The 21155-nt window shown below is 42.1% G+C and overlaps 1 protein-coding gene across 2 annotated transcripts in view; it reads right to left on the reverse strand.

Moving 5' to 3' along the window:
* Positions 1 to 205: 205 nt before the first annotated feature.
* zfr (zinc finger RNA binding protein) overlaps positions 206 to 21155 on the reverse strand; it is a 37270-nt gene continuing 16320 nt past the window's right edge. The window contains exons 12-20 of one of the 2 annotated variants that reach the window (XM_038303662.1): positions 13214 to 13376; positions 12138 to 12340; positions 11789 to 11939; positions 10070 to 10211; positions 8351 to 8448; positions 7452 to 7547; positions 5097 to 5208; positions 3376 to 3473; positions 206 to 1221 (exon numbers count right to left, since the gene is read on the reverse strand). In XM_038303662.1, the coding sequence (XP_038159590.1) occupies positions 1042 to 1221; positions 3376 to 3473; positions 5097 to 5208; positions 7452 to 7547; positions 8351 to 8448; positions 10070 to 10211; positions 11789 to 11939; positions 12138 to 12340; positions 13214 to 13376 (1243 nt within the window). In that variant the 3' untranslated portion in view covers positions 206 to 1041. Of the gene's footprint in view, positions 1222 to 3375; positions 3474 to 5096; positions 5209 to 7451; positions 7548 to 8350; positions 8449 to 10069; positions 10212 to 11788; positions 11940 to 12137; positions 12341 to 13213; positions 13377 to 21155 lie in introns of those variants that run through there. The other variant, XR_005282345.1, reaches the window with a different exon arrangement.

A 21155-nucleotide genomic window follows, 5' to 3' on the forward strand; every position in this document is an offset into this window, starting at 1 on the left:
AAGTCAGCCGAGGACAAAAGAAAACAGGAGAACAAGAAAAGGGGACAGAAGAGAAGGATAAAACAGAACAAATAATGTATGTTTATTCTATAAAAATTTCTCTATCTGTATAACGGGTCTGTTTTATGTGTTGTCTTCCCAATGCAGAAAACCACCCCCGATGAGACAGAATATGGTGGTTCAAACAAAAAAGCCGATGCCGATGTTCAGCCATCTAAAACGGGTTTATTCTACTGCAGGAACAAAGTACATCAAACATTCACAAAAGAAGCCATGAACGAGGGCATTTACATCATCTGCGCCTCCATGGCCGTTCATGCTCCGCAGCCTGGAAATTATTTAGCTTCTAACACAATCAACAGTAAGCCAATAGCGCTGCTCCGAACTCAAATACCCCGTTAAAAACTGAAACAGTATAACAATGAGAAATGTTATTTCTTTCTTTTTGAAAGAAGTGAAACTGAATTAAAGCTATTTTCTATTAATAGGTCTGAAATACTCGCAGGTACATATCCAAAAAAGAAAGAAAAACAAAAAAGAGAACGATCCATATTTAAGTGTAGATGATCCCTCTAGCTAAAGAGATAAATAAAGGTTCTTCTGTGAGCTGCAGGGTCGGTTCTTTTCAGAGACGTCCAACTCGGAAACAATGACGGCAGCATTAGAACCACACCTGCATTTAGCCCAGTTATCATTTACAAAGAAAGGTCAGGACGGCTTTCCTGCTTCACAACAGCCACGACACAAAGCTCTGGGTATTAGAATACAGATGAATGAAAGCATGGATCCCCCCCACCACCCAGCCACCCGGTTCAGGTCATGCATTCGGATCAGAACAGCAGCAGAACTGCTGCGGTCCTCAAAGCTTGGGCAGCTCGGCTCCTTGGGGTCAGGAGGTTCGGATCATCTACAGCTAAATGTACAGTTGTGTTGGGATAGAGTCGGGCCCCAAATATGCGGCTTTGGAGGGAAAAGGAACCAGCAAACACGAGACGGACCGACAACATTCAGGAGCTGGTTTTTTCTATGCAGGTTTTTCCTTTAATTATCAAAATCCTTCTTGTCTTTTTTGCCCTCCCCCTCGAAGCTGTCTGTCCCATCGCTGTTGTCGTGGCGACGCTTCCGGCTGTTGCGAATGTTGAAGCGAGGGTTCATCTGGGGCAGGGGGTCCATACCCAAAACCTTGTGGACCTGACGGAAGGCCAGGAGCCGCAGAGCGAACTGCAAAACAAAGAGGGTTTTAAGCGTGGCGCCCCCTGCTGGTGGTGCTGAGAAACAGACCGTCAGAGGGGAGCTGGATGGTCGAGAGCTCAGCAGCTCTGATCACTGATCTCTATTTATCCTCTGGATTGCTGCTTTGCCTGAAAAAATGTTGGTACTCCCCGCTCCCACTGAGACGCTCGGTAAAAATGCCTCCCTGTGTTGCCTTTGGCAGCAAAATCAAGCAGTTTGCCTGCGGCTGTAGGAAGACGTTTCACTGATAATTTCACAGTCAGTGGATGAACTAACCAATAAATCAATCAATAGCCGACGGATCCTATAGTATAGTCTGTAGCGTAAAATTATTCTGGCCATCTCAGACTGACTCAATGATATTGACAGAGTTAGCCATTGAAATTGGGTTTAACGTTAGAAAATAGAAAGTAACTCACTGTGAAATGTCAGTGTAGTCTTTATTTCATTTGCTGAAATATATTGCATGTTATTTTGAGAGAAAAAAAAACCAAGAAAACCCAACTAAAACACCTATCTATCTATATCTATAAATATCTATCTATATATCTATAGATATTAGGGATGGAACAGTTCACAAAATCCACTGTTCGGTTCACGGTTTCGTGGTCACGGTTTTTGGTTCAGTATATGTTGATTGTTAAACCGAAATCCCATAAAAATTTATGAAATGAATAAAAAAATCCAAAAAAATGTATATATTATTTTTAATGATTCGCGGAAACCATAGATCATTTCCGCATGTTTTGCTGCTTTGAGTTTAATCATCTGGCGCATGCTCTCTATGATCTACAAGGAACTCAGAGTGGAGCGGACGGGAGCCACAGTGGAGGCTGCAGGCTTTGCTTTGAGCAGGCGGTCTGGAGCGCAGCGGGGCGGAGCGCTGACGGAGTATGAGGGATTTCGGCACAATGCTTGCACACTGTTGCACTTTTATCCACAACTTTCTTTCCGCCGTCATCGTAGGTCACTCTAAATGCAAAGTGGTCCCATACAGCAGACCTATAAAGTGCTGCTGGCGCGTCTTCCAACTCCTGTTCTTTCCCACTCGCCATACCCACACAATTCTACACAACAACTGATTTTTTTCTGCTACACCCGGCTACGCTGCTTCGCTTCTTCTTCTTCTTGTTTACTACTGGTGGTTGGCTTTGGTCGCAGTACCGCCACCTTCTGCTCTGGAGTGTAAACGCTTCGCCTATGAGAAAAAGGAGCAGCGCATGAACCGAACGCAACACACGGGAACCGAACCGAGACAGTCGAACCGAACGGTTCGGACAGCTCGCTCTCTCTCTCTCTCTCTCTCTCTTGGAAACAACTATATTTACAATATTTACTAAATTGGAAACAACTATACATACAATATATACTTTTATATTACATGTACATCATCAATTTAGCACTTTTGGCACATCTGTGTTATTATTCTCTATCGACACATTGATTCTGTTGTGATGGATTTGAATAATATGTTATATTACATGATTGAGAGACTATTGACTTCATAATGACTGCTTGCCTATTTCTTTTTATTATAAGTTAAAATAATCTACTGATGTCATGAAACAGCCAGTGTTTGTCCAAGTGAAGAGTTTCTCTTTATTTTAAAAGTCTGAAGTCCCCATGAAAATGAGACAATCATCGTAGTTGTCGACTGGTCTAACTAGGGAGTACCAATATGGCGGCAAGTGGATTCACTTCAATCCCGTAATCCCAGCGGGCAATCAGCAATCCAGTGAATAGAGGTCAGCGGCTCTGATCAGGGGTTTTACAGGCTCCGCATGCTGCTGCTGGGCTCACCTCAGCAGTTCTGATCAGAAGCCAGACCCAAAAACCCAACCTGCGTTTAACGGGTCATGTTTTGGAAGTCTGACACCAGAAGTTCTGGTTCTGAACCTCTACAGCAGCTTTTGCTTTATTTTAATCCACTATGAACAGTTTCTAAACCAGAACTGAATCCTCAAAGTTAATATTTGCTTTCAAAGAGCAGAAACGTGTTTAATACGTCGATCTCAGAGCAGGAGGTAAAAAAAGACTCCTTCAGATGAGCTGTGGCAGCGCATCGTGGCCAAACCTCAACTCTGTGTCGTTCTCTAGAAGAAATGCTTTTAATTCTGCAAAGGAAAGGAGTTTTCTTTTTACCTGAGCACTTGAAGTGATGTCCTCCCTCTGCTGCTCCTCCATGGCAGCCAGAGTGTCCACAGGCCTCTTCTCACACGGATCCAACAAGCCCGGTCCGCCTGCTCAGAGGAACAAAACAAACAATGTTGCTGCGTGGAACCAAACCCCAAGAGCTGAAGATCACAGAGTCCAGTCCAAACGGACCAGAACCTGCTGCTGGAGGTCACCATGTTCTACTGGAAAGGCCACTTCTTCTTGAATACAATGATTATTTTGGGGAAAATTCTTTATCCAAAAAAAAACAAAATCTTTAAAATCAGATTTGATGTTTTTATCTGAATTTTGTATTTTAAAGAACTAAGTGGAATTAAAATTAAAGAATGATTTAACCACTAAATCTTGACCTTTGACCTTTTTGTGCTCCTTTACTGTAACCCTATCCAGACTAGGTTCTTCAGGACTTTCTGTCCATGTAGGGATTCTACTAATAGTTGGATTAAACTGGAACATTTTTTTTATACTTAAATGCTCTATAAATAAAAAGCTTAAAGGAGAAATGTTTCCTCTACAGCTGTGCAGCCATTATTGGTAACTAATTCTGCTGGGCAGCGGCGTTTTCTCCTTATCGCACAAAGAAGAACGTTGTAGAAACTGTTTCTTTAAAGGAAAAGTCCGCTCATATTTAGAATTCAAACTTCTGAAAGAAATTTAAATCTGAAATTATTCCATCCTGTTCAATAAATGATCAGTGTTTTTAATTCAGAGTAATTTTCATGTGAATGTGCTTTACTGGAGGCATCCATGTTTGTCAAAGAACACTACTGCCACCTACTGGTTAGTGACGTCACGGTGCGGTATCGGCTGTTGATCAAGTCCCAGTGCTGTATCTGGTGTTTGTCACAACGCGCTATTATCCAAGTCATCTTGAAAACATTCTTCTTCCAAATGTTGGCTACATATTACGGGTTTTTTCTCTGGCCAGAAGTTCGATGGCAAATCCTCCCTCTTCAAGTTGGCGATCCAACGACCAACCCGTCCGTGGAGGATCAGGAATCAGAAAGGTGGAATAACTCTTTTTTTCACTTTTACCCGATGTATTCCAGCATCCAGCTGCCATGCACGTGGGCATTGTCAGTTTCACTATAGCTCTGGTGAATTTCAATGGTGAAGTCCTCTGGAAATCTTCAATAATTGTTGTTGATTGCAGATGTGTCTAGTAGTTCCCATTGATTTAGCTTGTAAAGCGGGGAGAATGGCGCTAGGCTTACCGCAGCGTGACATCACTGCTGGAAGATGGCAGGAGGGAGGGGTTACTATATTTGGGCAAAAATGGCCGCTCCCAGACTCAGAGATCGCGATGAAAACGCTTAAATCATTAAATCACTGCAAACTTATTAGTTTTAGGTATAAATAATGATCCACTGATTATTCCTTGCTGACCGGACTTTTCCTTTAATAACCATTAAAATATGTTGATTTTTATGTTAAACTGATGAAAACTTTCAGTTAGTTTATCGCTGATTTTAAAAGAAGCCTAAAAGTCACTCTTCCTACTGTTTACTTCTACTGCTGAGGTCCTGTTTATGGCTGTAAGCTCCGTTTTGTTTTTTGGGGCATTTTTCAACAAACAATTTTCACAATCCTACGTATCGTGTCAAGTACCGCTCAGATCACCCAGGCCGTCGCAGAACCATGAGCTTTATTCTGAAAAAGACTGCAGGATGCAGATAAAACCAGCTCACCAGGAAGTAAAATCCCAGAAGAAATGCATTCAAAGACGCGTCTCAGAGCGTCACCAGGGCTGAGAGGAGCGGCGGCGCTGTTTATGGCCTTCTCAACCAGCAGCTCCATCGCCTGCATGAAGAACGCAAAGATGAGTTTCATTCCCATAGAAAGTACCAATAGATCGGTACTTCTACGTTCCTTTCCCTCTCTGATCTGTCTAATCAAACCATTTCTGTGGAAAATTATTAATCACTGACAAAAAAAGGTGAAGATTATGGCTGAAAAATGAACCCAACTGATTCAGAAGTTTGATTAGCATAATTTTCAGGCCTTTTCAGGATCAATTCTCTGCAATGGGAGGACCTAAGGCAGCAGTGTTTTTGAGTCGATGCAATCAACTGGTTTTCCTTAGAAAATGTTGAATCAATCTGACTGTATGATCTGGTTTAACTGTCTGTGGTGTGAATTGGCGCTATATAGATAAATTGAATGAATTCAAAGACAATTATTCCTGTAATCTGAGGGAGCTCCAGTTACTGTTTAAGTGGATTCATATCAGATTAAAGCTAAATCAGAAAATGAACCATTAGATGCTAAAACAGGGTTTATACAGGAATGATTAACTCATAACTAATTTTTTAGTGCTCTATTAATGCTCTTAGAAATAATTTTAATGCCATCAACAAATACCCATGACTCTCATATATACACGGAAAATTCCTTTTCTGCCGGCAGGCCTCAATTCCTCAATTTCCAGCTTTACGATCAACCGGAACCGGAATATATCGCGATATATTGTTTAATAAATTGTTTTTATAAACTTTTTTCCTAAATAAAGCATTTTAAATGCCAAAATAATTGTATTTTATGAATTTTAATGCCAATTCAGGCCTTAATTTAAAAAATAATTATTTAATGACTTTTAATGACCTGTGGAAACCCTGTAAAAGAGGTAAAGAATGAGGCTGTGGTCCAAACAGCTGCTTTATCATCTGCACTTAGCGTATTTTCACGACTATAGGGCGCATTTAAACATCTTTTTTTGTCCCTCAAAATGTGCGGTGCGCCCTATGTGTGCTGTTACTGCGGACGTTGTTGAGACCACCATGACCATGAGAACGTTAAAGGGGGAAGTGTGGGCGTGGATTGTGTATAAAAGAACAGGTATGTGCTTTATGCAGAACTCCTCATCTCCTCATTGAGGAGATGATGAAAGAGTGGCTGAGGGAGGTGAATGTAAGGAGACCTCCGCGTCTGCTGCTTCATTTTTGCTGCTTGTACCAGTTAGTTCTGACGCGTGGCTGAAGCAGCTTTGCTGCTCTGGCTGCGCAGTGCAAAAGTGTGTCTGACGCGCGTTGGTTGGAGCTTCTCTATCCTTTCTTTGCCTTGCAGCTATATTTGCTGTCATCAGTGGGAATAAAGTAGTTTTATTATGTTTTTAAGTGGGAGAATCCACCTGAAAACTTAATCATTGCAGTCAGTTCATCCAGATTACCATCCTGCCTTCCAATATTATTTCTGTCGGAGCCGCTCAGACCCCCACATACCAGCGGTGCGCTGTCAGTAGGAATCCCTTCAACAGCAGCCTCTGGCCGAGTCGCCTCCTCGCGGTTCACCGCGGCGGCTGGTAGGTGTTTTTCATCTAAAATCTAAACTGCAGGCACCAGGATAATAAAAGCGAACATATTCTGCTGGCAGATTTCTGCATTTTAAGTTAATTTATGCATCAAACTGTTTCAGAGGAGTGATCACAGCACTCATCAGAGATGTGTCTCTCAGGTTTGATTAATACTTTGTAATAAATACATGAATAAAGCACAATCATACTCAGTTTTGCTCCCGCTCTATTTCTAAATACGCAGTAGAGGTATTTAAACGTAGTAGAGGACATGTAACGGTATATAAAACCTGCGCCCTATAGTCCGGTGTGCCTTATATTAAATACAGAAATGGCACACATAGCTGAGACTGCGCCTTGTAGTATGGTGCGCCTTATGGTCGTGAAAATACGGTATTTGAACTAGAAGCTGCAGAAAAGAGCTTCTAGCTAAATGATAGAGACAAAAAGGGAAATAAAATGTGTTTTATTTGTCCAAAAAACTTTACTGCAAAAAGTAACAAAAATCTGCAAGAAATGAGCAGATTTGCTTTTGATTTGAGTAGTTAAATAAAAAGATTTGCTTATGGAATCAGATGTTTGCTTTTCAAATAGGAAGAAAACCTTCATATATACTGGAGGCCTAAAGAGGCGATCCACTGGCAGAGCATTTAATTACTGACTCAACCAGACCTCATTTATTATTATCAGACATTTTTAGATGTTTTTTTTATTCGTTTTTTCAGAGTTTAGAGGCTGAACGGTTGTTGCTCACCCATCCAGGGAACGGCGACCAGGTGGGAACCCGCTGACAGAGGTCTCTCAGGATCCGGATGATGATCACGCAGGACTGGAGACCATTGGCTCTAGCCTTTTGATGCAATACAGTTAGGTTTATGCAGTGAACCAGATTAACAGGCGATGAATGGACCAAACAGGTGAATCAAAGACATTACAGAGGTCCAATCACTACTGTGCATAATGGAAGCTTTAATACACTTTCATGTGTTTAGGCCAAAGATCTGCATTCAGCTGCCATTCCCAGTAGTCTTGTACCTCACAGTTAGTAAAGGAGCTGTGAGTTTACAAGATGCACGAGAAATCGGGACGTTTCTTTGCATCTTCTAAACCCCTGACCCCGGATTTATTCCAGTTCCTCACAAACAGGGACTGAGAAGTACAGCAGTCCAACTGAGAGAAGAGCGCAGGGACCGAAAGAGGCGGGAAATCCGATTTACTTTGCCCACATTTTAGCTCAGAGAGCAAAAATGACAGGAAACTACTCAGATGTTCCCTCTTCTCTCAACCCCTGATCTATCAAAGTTAAGAGTGAAGACAATACAAACGTTGGTCTTAAAAGCATTTTTGTGCAAGTTATTTTGCAGCCTTATGGAGTAGCTGAAAAATGCAGAGGAAAATACAAGGATGCCAATTGGTTGGAGCAATAAAAGGCTGGAATGAAGGATCCAGATGGGCGGAGCTTCACCGTAATGGAAACCAAATCAGGTCGTTAACAGAGCGGCATCCTTGAATATTTAGATTCTCTTGGTTCAAATATGAAAAACTGTACTTTCCATTACATCAAAAATAGCTTCAAATTTATGAGAAAAAGAAAAAATAATAAATAAAGCATCTCATAAGGCTACAAGGAGAAAGTAAAATGATGTTCCGAACCTGGAACCACTTAGCGTGGCGCAGAGCAGCCAGAGCGTCAAGGCATTTTTGCCTGTCCAAGACGTCCGCTGGGTCTTTCACCATACCCGAGGTTACATCTAAAAATGGATTTGAAGGGTCAAAACGCTGAGGAGGAGGAGGAGGAGGAGGAATGGGTGTTTGACCAGGTCAGAGAGGCTGGCAGAGAACTAACACATTGCCACACATACCAACATTATCTATGTTTAGTCATTACAAAGAAAACCATACAGCCTGACCAACATGACCCCCGCTGTGAAGGACCCCCATGAGAGCTGGCTGACAATTTGCTAAGTCATTTTTCATTTTTTTTTTTTTATTTACAGCCAATATCCTCTTAACCCTAAACTTGAATAAAACAGATTTGTTCTGTGGATGGCATGCTGTAAGGGTTTCCATGGCAACAGATGGATCAACATCAGCTAAGGATTGAAATAGAGCGGCGAGCAAACTGCTAGGAGGAAGTGCGCTGATATAAGAGGTGGCATGGTCAGTAGTAGGTGTGGCAAAGTTTTTGGGATGTGAGAAAACCTTGGTCAAAAATCCTTCCGAGTCTGTGGGGCCCAACCGAATGGCTGCCGCAGGGCGGGGCTGTATCCTCTCAGGACCAGTGTGTGCATTACTACCAAATATTGGAAATTGGGGAAGAAAAAAAAAAAAGAGGAAGCAATGGTTGCCAAAGAGGAAAACAAAAAGACCAACTACCCGAACGTAGAACCAGAGGGGTTAGAGATCACTGCATGCAGAGCTAACATCAGCAATCAGGACTACAGAGGCTGTGCTCCGATGCAACCAGAGATTCCTCGGCTCCGACCGTCTCTCCTGAACTTGAAACCATACTCCCCTAAGAACAACGATCAATTTAATCATCGGTTCAAATCCTTTATCCTCTGTTTTTTTTTATTATCAGTGAAAATTAAAAATTTGCAACAAAGAAAAGAAAAGAAAAAGCGATCAATCTCAATGTGACCCTTGGGTCAATTTTTTGAGGTCAACTCAGGGGAGCACTTGAGAACAGGGTGGGGTGGGGGGGCGTAAGCGTGGTGAACCGTTCACCAGCACACAAACAGATTTGTTTCCTGTGGGAAAATTACATCCATTTCCTCGACCCAAAGACGCGTTCAAACTAATTCAGCTTGAGGTGTAAATGGCGCCTCCCGGTGGCTGTTCGTTAAACTGATCTCAGGACTAAATGTGGGGGAAAAGATGTAATGGTGCCTTCCATTGAGTATAGCCAACAATACGAATGGAAACCATCCCCGGGAACACAGGAAACAAAACAGAGCCTCACCTTGGAATAACTAGACCGAACACAAGGCAAACACGGATCATGCTTTGTTCCAAGGATAAAGAAAGCTTTCGAGAGGAAGGAGTCACAGAGCAGAAGGTGGAAGAGCAACACTGCTGGCACGTTCCTTTCATTCACCCAGAGACCCTCGCCCGGCACTGAGCCCACCCTCACACTAAGGATCCAGGCTGGCCTATCAAACTGTTCAAAGACAAATAAAAAGCTAAGCTTCCCTGAAAACCCCCAAAGGAAGGGGGGGCGCGAGAGGAGAGGCTCTCAGCAAGCCAGAAACGGTGTGCCAGCAGATCTATGCTCTTTGGGAATATCAACCAACATACTGAAACCGATTGCATAGAGAGAGCAGAGAGATGAGTGCAAGAAGGAAGGCTGTGGGGGAGGGGGGGATTTCCGACCTCCATCCCGGCCCGTTTCCTCTCGGATGACAGGCGAGGTCAGAGTGATGGTCACTTGCATCTTCGGCTCGGTGCAGGATGTCAGAATGATGGCCGCCTCCTCCACCGACCCTTTGACCTCGTACTTGTCTGGAGTCACCAGCTGCAGGGAGAGAGAGGCACATGTCACCACCCCACCCGTACTCAGCTCAATCGCCCATCCAGATATACATCTGTGTCGCCCTCGATTTTATTTAGTAAAAAAAGACCTGAATTACATTTTTTGCTGACCAAAAATACTTACTGTACTCAAATATAATGTGTTAAAGGTTAATAATGTATTCCTGAGAAAATAAAGCCTTAAAATCCTTTTTGTTTTACGCTACTTCCTGGAGCTAACTTTTTTAGTTTTGGATTTAAACATAAATCCTTTAAATCTTTTTAACTTTTACGTTCGTGTTAACATAATGGTATATAGTGCGTAATCTAAAGAAAGAAACAACTAAAATGCATATAAACATAGTGTAATCAGATTTTGCCGGACTGCTCTGAGCAGGTCCCATGATGACGTCAGAGAAGCAGTTTAAAGGAAGAAATGTAAAGAAAGGTCATAAAAGTTTTTTTTTAAAGATGTGAATAAGCATTCTTTAGTAAGTAAAGTAATTTTAGTACCATAATTATATTATTTATGGACACCTGGATGTCGCGCAAGCTCATGACGGATCGTGCTTCTGGAACGGATCGGGTAGTGACAGTGCACACCAACAGCCCCGCCGTTACGTTAATTACTGCAACTCTTTATATGCTGGCTTGGACCGCTCACTTTTACACCATCTGCAGTTGGTACAAAATGCAGCTGCCCGTCTCCTTACTGGCACACATAAACATGACCATATGTCCCCTGTTCGAGCCTCACTGCACTGGCTCCTGGTTGTTTTTAGGATAGATTTTAAATTTTTATTGTTTATTTTTAAAGCTCTTAATGGTCTAGCCCCCCAGTATTTGACTGAGATTCTCCAAATTCATGCCCCGGCCAGAACACTGAGATCCTCTAATCAGCTGCTACTGGCGATGCCTAAAACCAGACTTAAAACTAAAGGTGATCGTGCCTTCATGGCACCGAGGCTCTGGAATAACTTGCCTTGGCATGTTAGATCAGCAGGCTCCTTTGAGGTTTTTAAATCCTCTTTAAAATCACATTTCTTCTCCCTGGCTTTTAATCATGTCTAAGAGGACATTTGGCAAAATTTTATTTTATTCTAAAATGTATTTTAATTGAAACATTTATCTTAATCTATTTTTATGTGTTTATGTATTTTAGCCTTAGCTTTTATCTTATGTTCCTTAACTGTGATTCCCTTACAGCACTTTGGTCAACCCCGGTTGTTTTAAATGTGCTTTATAAATAAAGTTTGATTTGAGTTGAGTTGAGTTGTCCTCTTAAAGCCTAGCATAATTTAGTGGTACTATAACTAATGGGGTCCGGCTAACTGGAGAGTTTCTCAAAGGTCTTCTCTTACTTTGGGTCAGTGAACGCACCACAGCTATGCAGCTACTTTGGGCTTCATCAGCATCTATTTGACCTTCTAGTTCCAGATAGAAGGAAGAGGTGATGAGGTCTACTTTACGCTGATCTATCAGTCATTTTATTTCTAGGATCTGATTGGCTAAGAATCCTCAAACGTTTCCTATAAGCCAGCCAATGACCGGACTTAAAATCAGAAAGTATGAGGTCAGTACCGTTAGCTGTTTGGGGAGGAGCTCCACGATGCGAGCCAGGAGGCTCTCTGTCGGCTTCTCTGAGCACAGCAGGACCAGGTTGACGTTCTTGTCGCCGCGCAGCAGCAGGCCTTTAGCCAGAACCCCGACCCTCATCACACCCTTCAGGACTCTGGGGTTAGGAAGGAAAGATGGGAACCAAAGCGGGGAGAAAGTTTCACATCTCTATTTCATGTGTATTAAAGATGGTTTAGCCGCACAAAAACCAGGAAACATTTATTATCCAATAAAAGCTCAGGTCCAAGGGGTCTGAGGTCCGTCGCTCATTCAAAGAGCAGGATTTTTGACCCAGTAGAACCAGAACCCCCACCTGTCTTTCACCGCTTCCTTCTTCTCTTTATCCTCTTCCTTTTCGTTCTCCTGATCTGTGATGATGTCAGAGACCAGCTTGAGGGCCCGCTCCGTGATGGAAACTATTTTCTGGATAGACTGGAGCTCGTCCTCAGAGGGGTAGATGGCGGCGTGCTTGGACATGACATAACGGTCATCAGAGGAGTCCGGACGACGTGGCGGCTGGAAAAGGACACGGATTTAGAGATGCTGGACTTATGCTGCCAACAGTAAACAGATAAAACTATCGGTCCTTTATTCCTTCAAACATGGAGGTTCATAAATCTAGAGCCAAATTGGATTTTTAATTTTGTTTCCCAATAGAACAGTTAAAAAGATCACCTTAGAAAGTTTAAGAAATGTACATTTCAACAATCAGAATTTGGATATTTTATTGTCACTTAATTTACAAAGTGAAACTCAGATATTACACCCAGTGAAATATGTTTTCCAATTTTGATGCTTGTCCGACAGAGAAATTAAAATTCAACAAACAATTCCTGAGAAGATTTAAATATTTTCTTATTAGAAACATCAGATTTATTATAATGTAAAATATTTCTCCATTTGGGCTTGATTGGTTTGAAGGTTTAATTCAGATGATCTTGATTAAATCAATTCAATTCAATTCGTTCACACCAAACATGCTTGTAGCGACAGTGGAGAGGAAAAACTCCCTTTGAACAGGAATAAAACCTCCAGCAGAATCAGGCTCAGTGTGAGCGGCCATCTGCTGAGGCGTCCATTTTTTTTTATCTCAATGATTTAAATCATTTTTTAATTTTTTATTTACTTAGTTTAAATGCATCAGATATAAAAGAGTTTTGATGAAGGAAAGCATCTTAGATCTGCTACAGGAGATCATAAATCATTAGTTTACAGATATCAGGTATAACTGAACATTTTCATTGTTCCTGTCGATAATAAAAAAGCCTCCGTTTTGCCCTTCGCCTCCTTAAAAAGCTCGGCGGCTCCAGTAACGGCCGAGGAAGAGGAGCAGCGGCGAGATGCTTCCTGGAAGGTTAGCTAGAAGCGTAAAAAGTCCTGGAAACTTACCATTGGACCCTGCGGTTGTAGACCTGGCATACCGGGTCGGACTCCCAGTAGACCGGGAGGGCCCGGCGGCCCCTGTGGATACCCGCCATCTGGCAAACGGCGGCCATCCCAGTGCAGCTGCTCCTCCTCCATGCGCCTCCAGTACATGTCCTCTTCATAGCGCCTGAGATCCAGAGCAGACAGTCTACCTTAGGTGATGATGTCACACAGTTAAGGCTAAAGCGAGCGCCTTGGTACGCCTCCGTCAGCAGGAACTACAGTACAGGCTGGAGGTTTGCAACATGTTTTCATTATTGATTATAGATCAACTTTTTTTCCTTCACTGGATCTGAAACTTAATCAGTTTTAATAGAAATCTGTGGACAGTGGTGAGATAAAATCTGGATAAACCTCCGTAGAATGGAGGGTTTATATCTCTGCTGGGAGTTAAACATCTTTCAAGGTTCCCACACGTCTACTAACATCAAACTGAAGGACTTTTTAAGACCAATTCTCTCAAACTCAAGGAGCAAACGGAGCTGCATGTCTGTTTGTAGTGACAGAAGATTACCTATAAAACTAGAAGCTGCTGAATCAGATTCAATAAAAAAGTGGACTGAAGACAAAGGCGCCATTCAGACCATTCACATCTACAAAACATGGACATCTCTATTAGGGGTGTAAATAATAATCGTTTTGTATCGATGCATCGATCCAACAATGATCCGATGCATCGATACGTCCGCAAGAGAATTGATTCATGTTTTTTTTTTCCTCCGCTCTATTTTTATCCATTTGCTCCTGGGCGTAATTCCCCCTCTCGTGCTGCGGTGGCGCTAAACCTATTTTGCCCTCCTACCTCGCTTCCTGGTTATCCTCTTACAGCAGTGTGTTGCAGTGAGCTTGACGCAGACATTTTTGATTTATGCTCAATATTGAAGCGTGGTCTGTGCTATACGCTGTGGGTCTAGATACGGCCGAGGCGGCGAGGAAGTGGGGGCGAGTTTAGTCCGACGACGGAGGGACATGAGGGCCAAAAAGAGCGGAGATCCAGGGGGAAAAAGGGTCCCAGCGTTCTCGCGCACCTCGCTCTTCTAGCGGGTCAAACTTCACAAGTTGTTTTCCGCAAATTCGGTCATAAAAACAAACCAAGCCGCCCTCCTGTCTGCGGTCAGTTACAATTTGGGAGAGGAGCAGCGGAGCGGTCTGTGGAGGGGGCGGGACGCCTGGAGCCGAGGTATTGCATTGCACTCATTGCACTGATTTTGTGCAGTATTTTTTTATGCAAAAAAGGAATTACAGGAATAGGTGGAGTGCAACTTTTCTACTTCTGTTATTTGCTGTTGTTTCTCAAAAAAAATGCATAACGATATTAAAGCTTTCACTGATTTATTTCAAATTTGAAACATTGTCTAGCCTGTAAGGTGTAAAAAAAAAAAAAAAAAAAAAAAAAAAAAAAAAAAAAAAAAAAAAAAAAAAAAACAATTAACCGAATGGAATCGTATCGTGGTGTATTCTTGAGTATCGAAAATAATCGAATCGTTGGGTCAGGAAATCGATACTGAATCGAATCGCCATGATGGATGTGATTTACACCCCTAATCTCTATGGATGGAGAAATTAGGTTTAAATGAAGCTTCAAATGCAAACTGGGGCAATCATGTGGTAAATGAATATTTGATGTCAATGGAAACAAAACAATGGATTTGGTAAAGAATGATATAAAGCCGCACTTTTAATAGCAACCTTTAAAAAACCTTTTTGGCTGAAATCTGATCCAAGAGGTGAAAATGTCCACTTCTTGGCATCTCTAATGTTTAAAAAGGTGACTCAAAAAAAACCCCCCAAATTCTGCAACCACTGTTAAACACATGAAGAAACATTTCAAGGATTTTCCAGGTTGATATAGCTTTATAGTACTTTTTCAAAAATTTCCAGGGCCTTGTAATAAGTTTTTCAAATTCACCAACATTCAAGGATCCATGGGATCATTTAGATCCAAATATTATAGATTGACCGATCTGGTATTAATATCCATCCCTGTCCAGCAGAAAATTCTCCATAGCTGCAGATCTACTCAGTCTACTTCTATGCTGTGCTCTGACAGAGATGTTATGCTCTAACGAGGCATCAGGCGGCGTCAGTGTTTTAAAAATGGAGCAGAATAAAAAGGATCAGTGATCTGGACCTTTTCTGCTTTTCCTTTAGTTATAAAGCTAAAAAGCATTGCAAAGCCAGACTGCAAACTGCAACGCCCACAAAGCTGCTATTTTTAGAGCAGAAAGCTTAATTTTAAACTAAAATCAAAAGGTTTTTATCCAGGGCTCAGAGAGAAAAGACGCAGGAGTCACTCCTGGAGTTTTTTCATGTCAGCCCAGTAAGTTCATTTTATGCAGATAGCAGAGCAGTCCTTTGGGGCCACTTTGAGGGGCATCGTGTTGGAGAATAACAGAGAAAACTACCGTATTTTCACAACTATAAGGCGCACTTAAACGTCTTTTTTTCCCCTCAAAATGTGCAGTGCGCCCTATGGTGCGGTGCGCCCTATGTGTGTTGTAACTGCGACTTTTGAGACCACCTCATTGAGGAGATGATGAAAGAGTGGCTGAATGTACAGGTGCTGGTCATAAAATTAGAATATCATGAAAAAGTAGATTGATTTCAGTAATTCCATTTAAAAAGTGAAACTTGTATATTATATTCATACATTACATACAAACTCATATATTTCAGATGTTTATTTTGTTTAATTTTGATGATTACAAATGACAACAAATGAAAATCTCAAATTCATCATATCAGAAAATTAGAATATTGTGAAAAGGTTCAAAATTGATGGCCCCTGGTGCCACACTCTAATCAGCTAATTAACTCAAACCACCTGCAAAAGCCTTTAAATGGTCTTTCAGTCTAGTTCTATAGGCTACACAATCATGGGGAAGACTGCTGACTTGACAGTTGTCCAAAAGACGACCATCGACACCTTGCACAAGGAGGGCAAGACACAAAAGGTCATCGCTAAAGAGGCTGGCTGTTCACAGAGCTCAGTGTCCAAGCACATTAATAGAGAGGCGAAGGGAAGGAAAAGATGTGGTCGAAAAAGTGTACAAGCAAGAGAGATAACCGCACCCTGGAGAGGATTGTGAAACAAAACCCATTCAAAAATGTGGGGGAGATTCACAAAGAGTGGACTGCAGCTGGAGTGAGTGCTTCAAGAACCACCACACACAGACGTATGAAAGACATGGGTTTCTGCTGTCGCATTCCTTGTGTCAAGCCACTCTTGAACCACAGACAGCGTCAGAAGCGTCTTGCCTGGGCTAAAGAGAAACAGGACTGGACTGCTGGTGAGTGGTCCAAAGTCATGTTCTCTGATGAAAGTAAATTTTGCATTTCCTTTGGAAATCAAGGTCCCAGAGTCTGGAGGAAAAGAAGAGAGGCACTTCATCCATGTTGCTTGAAGTCCAGTGTAAAGTTTCCACAGTCAGTGATGGTTTGGGGTGCCATGTCATCTGCTGGTGTTGGTCCATTGTGTTTTCTGAGGTCCAGGGTCAACGGAGCCACATACCAGGAAGTTTTAGAGCACTTCATGCTTCCTGCAGCTGACCAACTTTTTGGAGATGCAGATTTCATTTTCCAACAGGACTTGGCACCTGCACACAGTGCCAAAGCTACCAGTACCTGGTTGAAGGACCATGGTATCCCTGTTCTTAATTGGCCAGCAAACTCTCCTGACCTTAACCCCATAGAAAATCTATGGGGTATTGTGAAGAAGAAGATGCAATACACCAGACCCAACAATTCAGAAGAGCTAAAAGCCACTATTAGAGCAACCTGGGCTATCATAACACCTGAGCAGTGCCACAGACTGATCGACTCCATGCCACGCCGCATTGCTGCAGTAATACAGGCCAAAGGAGGCCCAACTAAATACTGAGTGCTGTACATGCTCATACTTTTCATGTTCATACTTTTCAGTTGGCCAACATTTCTATAAATCCTTTGTTTTTATTGGTCTTCAGTCATATTCTAATTTTCTGATATGATGAATTTGAGATTTTCATTTGTTGTCATTTGTAATCATCAAAATTAAACAAAATAAACATCTGAAATATATGAGTTTGTATGTAATGTATGAATATAATATACAAGTTTCACTTTTTAAATGGAATTACTGAAATCAATCTACTTTTTCATGATATTCTAATTTTATGACCAGCACCTGTAAGGAGACCAGGTGTTTTTTTTTTTCCACTCATCACCATCACTGTTAATATGTAACTCCATGCGTGCCCATCTCACAGCTGATGTGAAAAACATGGGGAAACAAATTAACCCTGTGCTCGCTGTTCAACCGCTCGACATCGGTGTGAACCGGACCCAGCAGGTGCAGCAGAAGCAGCGAGTTTACATGCAAAGTAAATGGTTGACGCGCGTATAGGCGCAGCAAAAGGTCCTGCAGCGCGTTTGGAGCAGCAGGAGCGTTTAAGCATCTGCCAACGCGCTGCTGCTGCTCGAGATGGAAAAATTGAAGTTTTGCTGCTGGACGCGCCGCATCAACCAATCAGAGAAGCTGATCTGGGAGCTGACAGCGAGACAGACACAGCGCTCTGATGACATATTATATTAACGCAAATGGAAAAGGCTGGATGGATGAGGAGATGATGAAAGCGTAGCTGAGGGAGGTGTAGCCTATGTGAGGAGACCAGGTGGTTTTTTCCACGCATCACCATCGCTGCGTGCCCATCTCACAGCCGATGTGAAAAAAAAGTGAATCAAATGGATACTGTGCTCGCCGTTATCCCGGGGGGTCTGACAAAGGAGCTTCAACCGCTCGACATCAGTGTGAAGCGGCCGTTCAAAGTAAGGCTGCGAGCGGCATGGGAGCGATGGATGGCCGACAGAGACCACAGTTTCAGGATAAGTGGAAGGCAGCGCCGGGCAAGTTACGCCACAGTTAGCGGATGGATTGTAGATGGACTAACGTGTCTGCTGGCTCTGTTGTTCAAGCTTTCGCAAAAGCCGGCATTATTTCTGAGGAGCTGCGCTGCACGGAAAGTGACTGACAGCGAAGAAGGGGAAATTGGCATGTCTGATTTAGCGCAGCTGTTTAATTCAGAAACAGAGGATGATGACTTTGATGGGTTCGATTAATACTTTGTAATAAATACATGAATAAAGCACAATCATACTCAGTTTTGCTCCCGCTGTATTTTTCTACCTGAAAACTTAATTCAACAGCAGCCTCTGGGCGGGTCTCCTCCTCTTCACCGCGGCGGCTGGCAGGTGTTTTTTCATCTAAATAATCTAAATCTTGCAGCTATATTTGCTGTGATCAGTGGGAATAAAGTAGTTTTAATATGTTTTTAAGTGAGAAAGTCCACCTGAAAACTTAATAATTGCAGTCAGTTCATCCAGATTATCTATTTCTGTCGGAGGCGCTCAGACCCCCACATACCAGCGGTGCGCCGACAGGAGAAATCCTTTCATCAGCAGCCTCTAGGCTGGGAAGCCTCCGGGTTCACGCGGTGGATGGCAGGTGTTTTTCATCTAAATAATTTAAACTGCAGGCACCCATAAAAGTAGGAAACCCGTCGGCAGGTTTCAGGATTTTAAGTTAATTTAGGAGTGATCACAGCGCTGTGTCATCTGGCCAGCTGCCAGGTTTGATTAATACTTTTTAATAAATACATGAATAAAGCACAGTCATACTCAGTTTTTCCCCGGCTGTATTTTTAAATACGCAGTAGAGGTATTTAAAGGTAGTAGAGGACGTGTACCTGTATATAAAAAACGCGCCCTATAGTCCGGTGCGCCTTATGTGTGTGTTAAATACAGAAATGGGACACATAACTGAGACTGCGCCTTTTAGTACGGTGCGCCTTATGGTCGTGAAAATACGGTAGAAAAGCACCCAAAGAGCATTGAGCTAATTTCCCTCCCCCGACATGTTAGGACTTCCACCTTAAGTTAAAAACCTGTATTAACAGAATCCAGAAGTTGATCCGGATCGTCACCACAGTTCATGGTTAGAAGTTTCTTTCAAATCTTGGTTTGTTCTTCCAGTTTCTTCCAGAAGAAACTTGGAAGTTTTTTTTTTATTAATATTTTGCCTTAAGCAGGGCCAGATTCAGCACTAACCTTGAGGGTGGGGTTTATTATCTATAAAGCAGGGGGGGTTGGGGGCAGAAAGAGCAGAAGAATTGAAAGAAAAAGAAAGACAGCTGGTGGAATCTGAGGATACAAGAACATTTTTTCTTACCATTTAAAGTCGGTTAGTAAATAATCAATGAGCTGAACTACATAACTGTATTTTTCTGCTATATTTTGCTGCTGTTCTGCATCCTTAAATGCAGTGTTTCAACACAGCTGGTACTTTGCAAGTTGTGTGACAAATAGTTATTCATTTATCTGGATTTGTATCACGCTTAATAAAATATATAAATTCTTGATCTGTTTCACTGTGTGTATTTACATAAAGATTTCTCTTTATGCAGCCTGGTGGATATAGAGTTGACCTTTCAATGGAACCATCACAGTTCTCTATGATATGATCCATTACTACCACCACGGTTAAATCTTTTGTTTCAGGTCAGATTACACAAACTTCTCTGAAAATCTCAGCAAAATCTGCCCATCAGCTTTTTAGTCATTTTGAAAAGAGACAAACCAACGCTGATGGAAACATAATAATAATAATAATAATACATTTCATTTCAAATTCATCATAAACTTAATTATAGCAAATAGAATATTTAAACTAAGAGTAAAAAAAAAGTAAAAGAAACACACAATCTGAAGTCTTTAAACTAATAATTATGCTATCCTTCTGAAATTTGCACGGTTCCTCGCCTCCTATCGGGTTTCTACGATACTGCAGCTCTCAAGGTGGGAATTATGCAAACAAAAATGGCGGCACCCATAATATTCAGGAACTTCTGTGTCTGGATAGCGTCCTCCTCCCAAATTTCAATGAAAGCCTCAGTCTCTGCATCATCCCAGGTCTCAACATGCTTTTTTGATGCCATTTATTGTACGCAGGCTGAGAAGAAGTTCGTGTTGTGAACTGGTGAATTGCAAAGCCGCTGTAGGTACCAGATCTGCTCGGGTCCTGCTTCATGCCAGTGACGTTACGCTACATGATTGGCTGAACGTCGCCACCTGATGTAAAACATTACGGTTTTACGGTCGGGAGCATCTGCAGCCTTAGCGTATCTAATGACCGATTAAGTTTTACCTGAGTGATAACAAAACTGAAAAAGATCTGATTATGTAAACAAACTACTAGACTGTGATATAAAGGGGGAGAGCTCGTGTAGCGCTGTGGCTAGCTGTGATCAGTAGCTAACAGGTTAGCCTCTTTTAGCTCGCTCAGTTAGCCATATTAAGCTACACTACTTATAAATTCATGTCGAGAACAACCGTTCATTTTCTACAAGTAGAATAACTGCTTTCTTTGTCTAAAATCACTTTGAAAGTCATTTTTAAGATGTTCCATTTGTCCTCCTCTGCCCTCAGATCTTAATAAAAAGAATAAAAATACGCGGAGACTTTTTGCTCAGTCTGTCCTAGAACGCAGTACTTTCCTTCAAGACTGACAATGATTGTTTTCTGCATTCTGCTACTTTAGATCGCCAATGAAATGTAAAATAATAGCAAATATAGGTAATAATATGTCAAAACTCCAAAAGAGATCGGATCCTTAAGAAACCGGTGCAATACAGTTTATCTGACCGAAGCAGATCTGGTCCCTGCACCGGACAATCAGGAGAACCTGCGAAATGGGTCAGCTGACTGTAAATAGGAGATGATGCGTTCTGCTTATGCGCTCGTTCTTAACTGAAAACAGAGACTCAACTGAACCACAAAGAGCCCTACTGTTGAGCTAGTACCAGTTTAGCAAGGTTTGCTTGTGTCTGGCACGGTTCAGTGGCGTTTACACGCAACAGTTACCTTGGTTACC

This window comes from Cyprinodon tularosa, unplaced genomic scaffold (genome assembly GCF_016077235.1).
Source record: "Cyprinodon tularosa strain WSP-4 unplaced genomic scaffold, ASM1607723v1 ctg516, whole genome shotgun sequence".
Taxonomy (NCBI): Eukaryota; Metazoa; Chordata; class Actinopteri; order Cyprinodontiformes; family Cyprinodontidae; genus Cyprinodon; species Cyprinodon tularosa.